The following is a 12,118-nucleotide window of genomic DNA, read 5'->3' on the forward strand; positions in this document are numbered from 1 at the left end:
GAACCTAGACTACCTACATGACTGAACAAGTTATTGTATGTGGCTGATCAAAGTTGCTTTGGTGGATGCAATTAGCAAATCTCAAGGCATCCAGCTAAAACCAGGAAAATAAACTGGGCCCGCACCGTCATCCAACATTTCACTAAAGGAGCAGATATGGCAACATCGACAACCGTAGTTTACTCCACTGTGCAAGTCAATTCTGCAGGTTAAGATTTATCAAGAAGAGTTAAAACAAGACACAGGGTATCATACCCAAGAAATACAACCTTTTTTCTGAGCACGAATCCACGTATTTAGATGTTATCCTTGTGTCATTTTACTAATCCATATTTCCTCAACACAAGAATAAGTTCACATAATAATGTGTCAAATTTATAATTTGGGTTATGTCCAAAACCCCACTCTCTAAGTCAGAGCTGACTGTGATTGCATTGGGGTAGATGCATAGGAATATATTCTGATTTCAGCAATACTGGGGAAAAAAAAATAAAAAACTTACTGCACATACACTGTCTCCAAAAATTAAATTATTTTTTCTTAACTGTGATGGTACACTTCTGGGAAGACTGCATTAAGGATACCTAAATTATTCTGACATGCCATTTATTACACTCAATTTTATTTCTACACAATTTGACACAAAATAAGTTATTTTTATAATACAGTTTGTCATGAAAACTGCTTAGTAGGACACAAAAGAAGTAATATTACTTGGAAAAATTCAGCACTTGTCTGCCTTTCAGCACGAGCAGTTACAACAGAAGAGGTGCCATTATTGGATAATAGTGTACTTTTGTAGAGGTAAGGGATTACAGAAGAAACAAAACTCCACAGGAAAAAAGCATCATTCTGTTCCTTATCAAAGCTACAAAACCAAAGCAAGCGAGGAAAACAAGTTCTGCTTTGCTGAAGGTGCAATGTTGACATTTGAAGCCAAGAAGAGAAAAATCCAGAATTTCATACAAGACAGTTATCAGCTAAGTTTTAAAATGAAAAATCAATTTTGTGTTTAACACTATTCAGGTATCATAACATGACAGAAGAGAGCAACATATTCTCAAAACTGGAATAGGAGTCATGTCTTACCCTTACTGGTAATATTACAGACGTACACTACTATGCTATTCATTCAGTAATTTACTAGTGTTAATAAAGCCCCATAAAATCTTTTTGTTAGGTTTGGTTTATAGCTGGGAACATAAAGGCAGAATGGTTAACAGCCTGAATTCTAGAAACATACATGGTCCCTAAAAATCAGGCCTCTAAAAACCAGGCCATTATTTTTTTTTGTCCCTATACCACAAAGGAGTAAGTTTCAAATTCAGGGAAAAAGCTCCAAGTTTCCATTTCTCAGTTCTTAATTAGAATCAAAGACCCTTTCTTGTCTATTTTTGTCAGACTGTATCTAGACAACTTTCTTTAGGCGTAAGTCTGATTAAACTCCTACAACTCACTACTTGTTCCAACCCATAAGCTGTGTCCTTACAAGTACTGATAAAAACAGTTTGTATGGTTGTGAAAAGAGAGGGCACTGACAGATTAAAAGTAATCAAGCAAAAAACCTGAACAAACAGGAGGGAGAAGGTGGGTTCAGATGCAGTACCACTGAAGAAAAACAACACAGCATGTCAAGGAGCGCCATAAGCTGCTTTAGCACATGACAGTCAGTGTCTTCCAAACAAGCAAAAGGCTAACTGAAAGCATCATCTACTTAAGATAGTAAATATGCCATTACATAATTAACCAACAGCCAAAAGCTTTACTCATTAGTTGTACAGTTTATTTAGACAAGACAAAAGCTTGCACAGTTTTGAACTGTATACAGAAATGAAAACATCTGAAATATATTAGGCTTTTTCCCCTGTATAGTATAACTTTGTACTTTGTTCTTGGAAAAGTGACCTTTTTTTTTTTAGGATTCACGTTTCAGCAGTACATATGCTCCCATTACCGCCAGAAGAGCGTACTGCAAAAGAAAATAGAGAATAAAGACTGGGTTATAATTTCTCTTCATAGAAGCTCTGAAATTACAAATTGTTCAAAGTGTGCCCTCTCCAACATTACACCTTCTAGAAGAGTACACAATTATAGAGTTGTGTTCCTACAGAATTACAGGAATATTTTAATGTGATCATATTCATCATAAACAGGCATCACAACTGCATACACTTAACTTACAGAATTCCTAAAATTAAATGTTTTCAAATGATTACAAATACTAAATTCTACTGGATAACAGACAAGCTAAAATAAGCAAGAAAACACAGCTCATTTTATATTAGGTACCAAACCACAGAGCCAAATTTATTAACATGTATTCTTATATGCAAGATTCTTGCTACATTTACTTGCTATTTCATAGTTAAGAACGCAAAATGTCTGTATACATACCTTAAATTTTGGATAGTCATTCATTATTATAGTTACCATACCAACATAAGGCAAAAACCTGTAATTGACAAAACAGATAAATGTAAAATTAAGCCTCAAATATTACATGGAAATGTTTCAATGTTACTCAGTCTTTAGTATTTTAGATAATGGATTTCAGAGAACAAAAAAAATTCAGACAGACAGCAAGAGCTTTAAAGACAATACATGTACTTAATAAAAGTTTAGGAGGAGGATGTCTCAGATTTCCCTCTCCTCCCATGCTTCATCTTGCTGCATATTATTCATAGCATTAAAAATACACATGGATCCCAGAAATGGCAAGTAAATATCACTGTAATGAGGGGTATCCACAAAAGCCTAACATCCTACGACACAGGGGAATCAGCTTTTCAGGGTCTCCTGTTGTTCTGCAGCTATAAAAGCCATATAATCTAACACAGAAAGGGTTTCAAACTAATATAGAAAGTATTTTAAAATTAGAATTTAACCTAGTCTACCAGCATTAAAGGTTTAGAGGGGCACTTGTTCTATTTCTTTTAATTTAACTTGAAGGCAGGGACAGAATCTAAAAAAATCAAACAAATAAATATTCTTGCAGAAAAGTATGTTGTACTGTTATGCAAGTTAACCCTATATTTATGATAACTTATGGAACTCTTAAATTAGGCAAGAAAATACACAAGCATATAATGCGATACAAGAAGTCCTACTTTCCACTGGGTTTGGCCTATGACATTAATCTTAGCTTACTGGACACAGCAGAACTCACGTCAAGCTTCTCACGGCATCCCTAAGACTCCCATAGCCCAAACAATACCTTGCCACAGGCTCTAAGCAAAAGCATTCCAAATAAGAACAGTGTAAAGCAATCATTTACGCTTGTCATTCATGCATACCTGAATGCGAAATTATTTCCTCCCCCCCCCCTTAGAGAAAAATTTAATCAAGTTATTTGAGAAGAATCTTAAGAGATTTCATCTCAAGTGGGGAAGGGGACAAAGTCAAAAGCTCAAATCTTGCATAAAATTCCTGTGGAATGTGGAAATAATTTCCTAGTAATTTCTAGCAATTACAAGGGTAAGTTGGTTAATTTTGTATTTACTGGTGAATTCTTTGTTAAATGTGCTATTTTTTCCAAAAAATTAGTTTCCACTCTCCACATCAGTGAGAGGACTACAGAAAGCAACTTTTCCAGGTGAAGTAGGTTTTTTAATTATTATTTTAAGAAATTAAAAAAATTCCATACCAGATCTAGTTTGTACCAACAGTGGAACTGATTTACATTCTACCTTTTTCTATTTTACTTACAAAGAACATAGACATTTTGCATTACTTACCCTCTTGCTCTTCCAACAACATCTTTCTTCTCTAACCAGTTCTGACCTTCTTTGTACAAGCCTCTATCATCAACTTCATTATTATCGCCTTTAGTCAGAAATTTGATGTTCCCATTTTCTCTAGAAGGCAACGAGGTGATACACTAAATACCACTTAATTTAAAAACCTCAATTAACATCTACAAAGCACAATGAAGATGAAAAGTGCTACAAGATTAGATAACAATGTTTACTTCCAGTTGTGCATGTCCTCCTTATTTAACAAATACCATTAAATCATTAACATTACAGACTCTACTGACAGAGTCAATAGATTTTAACAAGAAATGTGTTTTTTTAAACACTCCTAGATTGTCATTTGATGTAAGCAATTACACAATGGACATGAAAGGGATATTGTCCATCTAGAGCAGGCACTAAACTTCCTCAACAAAAGCAGCATATGCCTATCTGGGAAAAAAAACCCCAACCCTCTGCATTTTCAACAGAACAGAAATTTAACTCTGAAATACTGAATAATACTCTACTTTTGGGTTTGTGGGTTGGTTTTTTTTTTTTTTTCCTTCTTTTTTTCAAAATTATGGCGTAAGATCCTGTGAAGTCATCACACATTAGAGAATGAATTTAACTCACAAATTTCAAATGAGGTAGACCGTAAAAATCTTCCCTTCGGAAAGAAAGTGGTACAATAATACAATGCTTTAGGCAATTTTCTTTTAAGTTCTATACACTTGTTTAACTCTTCGTAATCATATTTAGGTCAAAATAACGCTTGGCGAAATCCAAGCAATAGAAACACTTCAGTAGGTGGCACCCACGGATGAATGCCTGCAGAGCTCGGAGCGCCAGGCTGCTCCCTCTGAGCCGGAGCCGAGTCCTGACCTCTCCTGGCCATCGAGGAGGCTCAATCCTTTTTGTAGGAATAGAGGCTTAAAAACCTGAACACGCCCAAATCTTAACCCTTCCCTACTGTTTCAAATGAATAAAGTATCTCACACTACACTTTGAACACGACGTAATTTAACCACTGCTGTTAGAAAACCTGCCATGTTTAGCTCCCTTTCAAGCATCAGGCATATGCACAGATAATGCATGCAAGACTTCAGTTCAACACTCCCATTTAAATAAAGTTATTAGGTTTACAGTCTTCAGAACGATTTTGCTCAAGAAGCTGCTAATTGCAAGGAATGGTATCGAGAAACAAGGAGTTTTTATGAAGACAAATTAGGTATTAAAAAAAAAGAAAAAGAGGTAATTCTTGGATATACATATTTGTTTCAAAAATGCGTTAAAGAACAGATATTACTCAAAAGGTAAGCACCTTCAGTTCATGGCCAGGACCTCCTGAGGAGCAAATGTGTCAATGCTTGCCACCTCCAGGTTAGCTTTTCGCTATGCAGAATTAGAAACAGAATTGCCTCTCTTTTGTTTGAGAAGGAACTGTTTATCATACCAGGCATATGCAATCAAGGTAACAAACAAGTAATCTACCTGTTGCTTTTCAGCATGGATTGTTGTTGGCATTGTGACTAACAGACACAAAAAGATAAGAATCTCTTCTTTCACTCTGAGTCAAATCTCTGTTTTCTGGAAAACTTCAGTTAGCAAAGATCACATACTTGTGAGACTTCATCTATAGTTCTGATTCTGAATCTTCACCTTCTTTCAGAGATTTGCTTTTAGAAGTAGCTATTTCTCATAACGAAAATCCCAATTCTACAACAGTCAGTACAGAAGTGGACTCTGCTCCCATACATATTGCTACTGCTGGCAAAAATAACGTGTACAGCTTGTGTTACTGGACTCCTTTTTGGCATAGGTTTACCTACTTTGAACCTAGGCAACTTTGCCGAGGGACAGGAGTCAGGGGCTCAAGAAGCACACCACAGAATTGGGGACAGAAGCAGATCACATCCTAGAGATGAGTTTTATCTTATAGCATATCCTCACTTGCGCTTTCATAAAATACTACCAAACTAAAATGTAAGTGAAAGTCACAGTGAAGGAAACTGTATTTAGAAACAAGAAAAATACCAAGTTGCATTACTTTTCATGTATTTTGATTACTCTGTGAACTATTGGAATGTCTCTGCCTTCAACTTTAAAAACAACTATTTCACCAGCTCTGATTGGGTCATCATGGAAATTTGTTAAGAACAACAGGTCTCCCCTGTGAAAAGCTGGTTCCATGCTGCCACTACAAACAAAAAAGAAAGACAGAATTCATTAGCATTATGGTAAATGAAAGAACCACAGATAAACTCACAATTTTAACTGAAATCTGTAGCTTCACCCATTCAGTAATAGCACGGAGATATTTAACAGAACCCAAACCTCAGTAAGCCCCAAGCTGAGCTGGCCTATAGAGGACTTTCTAACTGCCTCAGTGAAAGAAAGCAAGCAGCTGTATAGAAAAGGAACAGCATTGTAGCTATGATGAAGGAACAAAACGAGCCATTCTGGTCAAGAAAACCAATCCATTCGTGAAAAGCCAGAAGTAAGATACCACTGAGAGAGAAGCAATGCACAAGTATAATTTACTCATAAAAGGAGTTTTACTGTATTACAATATTAAAATAAATACACATATGGTAAAAAAAAAATAAAAATAACCAACAGACCTGAAAATGTTCAACGGCTTCAGCAAGTGCCACACATTTACTTATTTTCTTCAGGAGACAACAGAAGCTTCATAAGATTACATGTATTTCTACTAAAGCAGAATTAATTTTTTGGAATCCTAACACCTATCCAGGGATTACTATCCCCAGGTAGCAATATATGTAAGTAATCTTGAGTAGTTCATCTATTCATTAAGTGAACAAACCCAGACTTTCAAAGGTTTCATGTGTCTACTGCTTCTACAAACTTCTGTGAAAAATAGACTGCAATTACAAAAGCAGCCTTTGCTAAGTGTCCAAAAACAGAGTTAGAAGAAAATAAGTGTTTGAGTACTTCTTTAAGTAGGTGAGATTTCAAAATCCAAATCTATGTAAGGTGGAAGGAGAGAAGACAAAGGGCAAAATAATATTTGGGCTTTAACAAAAACGCCTTTACACTGACTTACCTGAGCACCACGACAATAGGGCTTTCACTTCCAGTAATGACAATCAACCCTTTCCATATCATAAGGGCAGACGACACTATCATAGCAAAATTTAAGACTTGGTAATACAGCTATATGAAACAAGAAAATTATTTGTAAAAAGTTACCGTGTTGTATTTAGAAGCACAACATAAAATTCCAACCCATATGCAACACTGAATCACAATCCAGGCATGTGGACTTTTACGCTAAAATCATTTCCAACAGAAGCCTCGTGGAACAGATTGGTGTATCGGCAATCCCACCACACAAGCCATACTGCAGCATAAAGTTTTAATCCATTGTGTGCCTCAGTCTTGGCTTATTACGCCTTTGCAATACTCCATTTGTCAGCGCTAGAAGCTAGCGAACTCGCTAGCACAGACTTCTAAACTGTAGGAAGCTATACGGCAAATGATCAAATCTATTTTGATCACACGTCCCTGACTCTTACATGAGCTCATAAGTATTCAAAACACACATTAGAAATACTATAACATAACATTTTGGTTTACAAAGAAGAGCTGTGGGGCTAGAAGAGAGAAAGCAAAGGATAATTTCCTGCTATTGTCAGGCGGAAATTTCTTACGTGGAAAATCTTTTGTCGATTTGATTTTCTGCCCCAAAATCCTAATGCTTCACCAGCCATGACAGCAGTGGATACATTTTCTTCACACTACCTCCCTTTTTTTTTTTTCCCCTTGGCAACATAGGAAGATTCTCTGGCGGAAAACAACCCTGCCCATCTCCATTTATCATGTGGCTCGCTGATGTAAAACATGGAACCAGAAATTTCCAGTCATCGTTCTAGTTTGGAAATATATACGCTGGGATTTTCAGGTATATGACCCACTTAACTTAGCGCTGGTCCAGCTTCAAGATCTGCTCTGAAGCATGCTTTTTAATTATGGGCAGATATTACAAAAAGACCAAGGGAACTTTCACAACTTGGAAATCAGAAGGGTTTGCCACCGGTGTTATATTCTCCCTTCCAACCAGTTATCTGCATAATTACACCGTAAAGATACCTGTTTTGAACTACAAGAGCTCAAGAACACCCCTTTGCTTCCACACGCTGTGCCTCCAGAGGGAGGCCGATTACCGACAGGAATGGAACAACACGGCTTCCCAGCTTGCCGCCGAAGGCCCGAAAGCCCCCCGCGGGCCGCCGCAGCCTCCCGCCGCCGAACACCCGGTGCCGCCGGGCGCCGGGAAGGGCCCCGCGAGCGCCCTCCTGCCGGGCACAACCCGGCCGCCGGCGGGGGGCGCCGCCCGCCGAGCGGGAAGCCCAGCTCCCCCCCAGCGCCGGGCCGGCTCCGCGGGCCGCGAGCCCCAGCCGGCCCCAGCGCACCGCACGGCTCCGGACCCCCGGCCCGCCCTAGCCCCGGGCGACTCCACAGCCCCGGAACCTCCGGGCGGCCTCCGCTTCCCGACCCAGTCCTCCACGCGCCCCGGGGCCCCCCGCCTGGCCGGCACCGGCAAGCCCCGGCCGCTACCTGCCGCTTGTTCATGCGCCGCAGGTCCCCGAAGAGATCCATGGCAGGGGCCCAGGGAAGAGCCGCACCCAGCCGGCGGCGGGAAGCTACCGGCGCCCTCCCGAGCGGCTCCTCGGAAGCGGCCGCGGTGGAAGACCCTCGCGCCCCGAACCCCAGCCCTGAGCGACCGCTGGCCGCAACTACCGCCGGCCCGGGGGAACGGCGGCGGAGGCCGCCCCCCTGCTCCCCGGGAGTTGTAGTCTGCCTCCTCCCTCCGCCCCGCTCGCACTCCGTGGGCCTCGGCCGTCACCCGAACTACACTTCCCAGCATGCACCGCAGCAAGGAGCCCTGAGGGCGAGGCCCCTCGCCTCCTGCCCCTGCAGGCGCCCGGCCGATTTGCTGTCCGAGGGGGCTCTCGGTGGGTGCTGAGGCCCCACGGTACGGCGGAACGAGCCAGACTCGTCTGTGGAGCAACAGAGCGGCGGCACCGGCCTGCTGAGCCACGTCTTTTGGATCAGGCGGCTGCCGGCGAGCTCTCTCTGCGGCCGCCGCTGCGTGTGCGCAGCTCATTGGCGGGCCGAGACGGGGCGGGAGAGGGGTCGAGGAGGGAAGAGCACCCGGGCGGGGCGGGGTCAGCCGAGGGCGGGCCGGGGCCGGGGCCGGGGCCGGGGCCGGTGGCTGGGCGAACTGACCCTGCCGGGGTTCGACGGTCAGGCCTCGGCCTTGCTGTCAGAGCGCGCACAGACCTCTGGAATGGGATCTGCCTCAGCACTCGGAGCTGGGGGACAGCCGTCTGCCCCGCTAACTGTGCGAGGGATCAAGATCGTCTAATTTCAGCAGCTAATGCTCACCTCGGTGTTTGTCCAGGGGCCGCCACACAGGCCTCGGAAAGAGAAAACCTCAAAGTCCTAGAAAAGCCGGCAGTTTTATGTGGCAGCACCTCGGCCCTTTCCGCAGTCCTGGCTACCGACAGGAATGAGTTTGTGCTCGTCAGAAAACGGCTAGCAGCAGCTCAGGTCCTCCAGGGTAGGACAGGGACAGTTTATACCTACAGCTATCAATTACAGTCTTCCCTTTGTCCTTCGTCACACAGGAGCTGATGTTTATAAAAAATGTGACCTCACAGAAAGTGGTGAGGGAGCTGGATTTGGTTTGGGGGTGATGCTGTGGATGTTCCAGCAGGAATGCCAGGTGAAGGAGTTCTGCCTGTCATTAGGCCACTTGTCCCCATGGCACTGCGGTGGCTTTGCTCTTAAAACTGTATGACCATGCAGTGAACTGGATTTTTCAACTCATCCATGTAAAAATACTTCCAGGTAAAAAAGATGGGGATCATGAAGAGGGGAATATTTTCAAACTGCATTTTCTTCCAAATTCAGTTCATTGCATGGTTCCACAAACAGACCAACATCTGTTGGACGTTAACTTCCCATGCAGAAGGGCTGACCAGATGATCTCTGGAAAGTCTCTTCCAGTTCTGCATTTAAATGGTTGCATAAATCTGAAGCAACAACCAGCCAAATAGGTACATTGCCCAGAGCTTGTTGATTTCCTGGGGCTGAAATGAACCAAACTAAATGAGGTTTTCACCAAGTTCAGGATTAGCTCCTGAAGACAGGGAATGGCAACAGGAGAACAAAGAACACAGGGAAATGCTCCCAAGATAAATGGAAGCAAATTGTTTGTCTGAAGGAGCATTGGAAAGGTATTTCCACAGTTTACCAGAAGTTGCTCAAGACTCTGTTAGCAAACAGTTGGAAAAGAGTGACAAACGGTAGCAGAACTGGCATTAGATCACAGAGGAACGTGTAATGGTATCATGAATGGACAGAAATGGCAAATGGACACCAGAAAGAAAGCTCCAAGGACACTAGCTAGGCATTATCTTGACAAGATCCTTGATCTTCTCACTTGATTATTCTTTCAGTGACACCAGTATTCCTTTACTTACTACACAGGAGTTCTTCTAAGTTTACATTATTTCAGGTTAGTTTTCTCTGATATCCTTTAAATACTCAAAAGAGAAAATAATCTTGAAGTTGATTTTCTGTCTTCTGCCACATCCCCAGGGTGCCCATTAAGGATTGTGTGAGGAATTCTGATGTAAGAGGAGAGGCTGAGAGAGCTGAGGTTGTTCATCCTGGAGAAGAGAAGGCTCCAGCGGGATCTTGCCAATGTATATTAATACCTGATGGGATGGAGAAAACGAAGAGCCAGACTGTTCCTGCTGGTACCCGATGACAAGACGGGAGGCAATGGGCACAAATTGAAACACAGGAAATTCCATTTAAACATAAGAAAAACCTTTTGTATTGTGAGGGTGGTCAAACACTGGAATGGGTTGTTCAGAGAGTTTGTGGCGTCACCTTGGAGATACTCAAAACCTGCCTGGACAAGGCCCTGGTTGTGGGTCATGGGGACAACCGTCTTACTGGGAGCCCTCAGCAGCAGCGCTGGGAAGAGTGCATCATAGCAGCTGCACCCTACACTCGCATTTCAAAAGACCCAAATGACCTTCATCTGTTCAAAAAGCACACTTGTTTTGATGGTTCTGTATATAGCGCTACATCTGGCTGCCTTGTCTGCTCAGCCTGAGCCACACAGCTGTCCTTTAAAACCAGGAACTTTAGCATTACCACAGAACGTGGCCGATAGACGTCCCTGGAGCCACAACAAAGTACGTGATACAATTTGTCATTATCCCTCTTTGAGCAGATGCAGTATTCAGAAGTAATTACTAAGATGGACATGGAGAAGGAAAATACAGAAGAGCAAACTCAGAGGTGGCTAGAAGATTTCTGAATTTTCTTTGTGTAATTAAGATTTTAATTAAAAAGATGTGGAACAAAGGTATCTATTCTTTAAGAGTGGGATTTGCCCACTGAAATGTCTGATAGATTCTTGCCCAGCAAGAGGTTTTCTGCAGTTTTCCTAGAATAGGTTTTTCATACCATGCTACTTATAACAGTTGTTTTTTTTAAAAAACATAGGTTTTCTCCTTTGTGTACAAATCTGCTTGCCAGTTTTGGGGTTTTTTTAAATGACAAAGATTAAAAATGGTGACTGGGACAAAATGATCAGGACATAGAATCAATATAAGGGAGACTAACAAATCGACGTCTCTTGTGGGTCACTGTTACCCACAAAATCTGAAGCCACCTATTTTTCATGCTCCTTCTATGACGTATTGAATCTTTTTGCGGAGTTTGCAGCAGTGTCCATGTAAGACAGAGAAAAGGAATGATAAAGGTAATAGTTCAGTGACGCTTTAGGAAAAGTCCAATTACCTGTTTGTTACCTTTGCCCATGACACAAATGTGAGAGTTGTTGTTGTAAGAAGGTAGTCATTCAGGTCTTTGATTTTTCATTGCTCCTCTAAGACTAGCTAATTGCTGATTCTCTTAAAAGAGCTCAGAGTGTCCCACATGTTCTTCTGTTTCAGATGAGTCTCTTCATGATGAATAAACTGTCAATTGTTTCTTTACTGTTAGATGCATACTGTGATGATGATTTAGAACCCATGCCTATTTATGAGCCTGTAAACCTTTTCAGTGCTAGCTAAATACTGCTTTTCAATGGCTGACTGCTCCCATAAATGCATTTCCCACATGTCTGATATTTATCCAACTGGGAAATGATGATCACAAAACTGATAATTAAAATATGTAACACATAAGCTACCCATTGTCTAATTACGTTTATCTCCCAGAAAATTGCACCTTTCAAGCAAAAAAAGGCCAAATTCTCATTTACACTAGAAATACTGGGCTAAAGCTAAAAGCCTCATTGAATATACCACTAATTTACACTAGGGTAGCAGAAC

At 41.6% G+C, this 12,118-nt stretch overlaps 1 protein-coding gene across 3 annotated transcripts; it reads right to left on the reverse strand.

Moving 5' to 3' along the window:
• Nucleotides 1-652: 652 nt before the first annotated feature.
• Nucleotides 653-8,450, reverse strand: SEC11C (SEC11 homolog C, signal peptidase complex subunit). Of its 3 annotated transcripts, XM_059833393.1 has the most exons (6): nucleotides 8,316-8,450; nucleotides 6,802-6,911; nucleotides 5,782-5,931; nucleotides 3,735-3,854; nucleotides 2,395-2,452; nucleotides 653-1,969 (listed from the first exon to the last, which is right to left on the reverse strand). In XM_059833393.1, exons 1-6 carry the CDS (start codon nucleotides 8,355-8,357, stop codon nucleotides 1,916-1,918), a joined length of 534 nt encoding a protein of 177 aa, XP_059689376.1. In that variant the 5' UTR covers nucleotides 8,358-8,450; the 3' UTR covers nucleotides 653-1,915. The 3 variants fall into 3 exon arrangements, with proteins under 3 accessions (XP_059689376.1, XP_059689375.1, XP_059689374.1); XM_059833392.1 differs by lacking the exon at nucleotides 5,782-5,931 and having other exon boundaries at nucleotides 8,316-8,388; XM_059833391.1 differs by lacking the exon at nucleotides 3,735-3,854 and having other exon boundaries at nucleotides 8,316-8,388.
• Between the last annotated feature and the right edge of the window lie 3,668 nt (nucleotides 8,451-12,118).

The sequence above is a fragment of the Gavia stellata genome, chromosome Z (assembly GCF_030936135.1).
Source record: "Gavia stellata isolate bGavSte3 chromosome Z, bGavSte3.hap2, whole genome shotgun sequence".
Taxonomy (NCBI): Eukaryota; Metazoa; Chordata; class Aves; order Gaviiformes; family Gaviidae; genus Gavia; species Gavia stellata.

Excerpts from the sequence above, each read along its gene's own strand:
- SEC11C (XM_059833393.1), bottom strand. The coding sequence starts at position 8,357 with ATGGATCTCTTCGGGGACCTGCGGCGCATGAACAAGCGGCAG. Across the intron at positions 3,855-5,781 it reads GTAATCAAAATACATGAAAA|AGAAAATGGGAACATCAAAT; the intron begins GTAATGCAACTT and ends GTTGCCTTCTAG. Across the intron at positions 1,970-2,394 it reads ATGACTATCCAAAATTTAAG|TACGCTCTTCTGGCGGTAAT; the intron begins GTATGTATACAG and ends TTTCTTTTGCAG.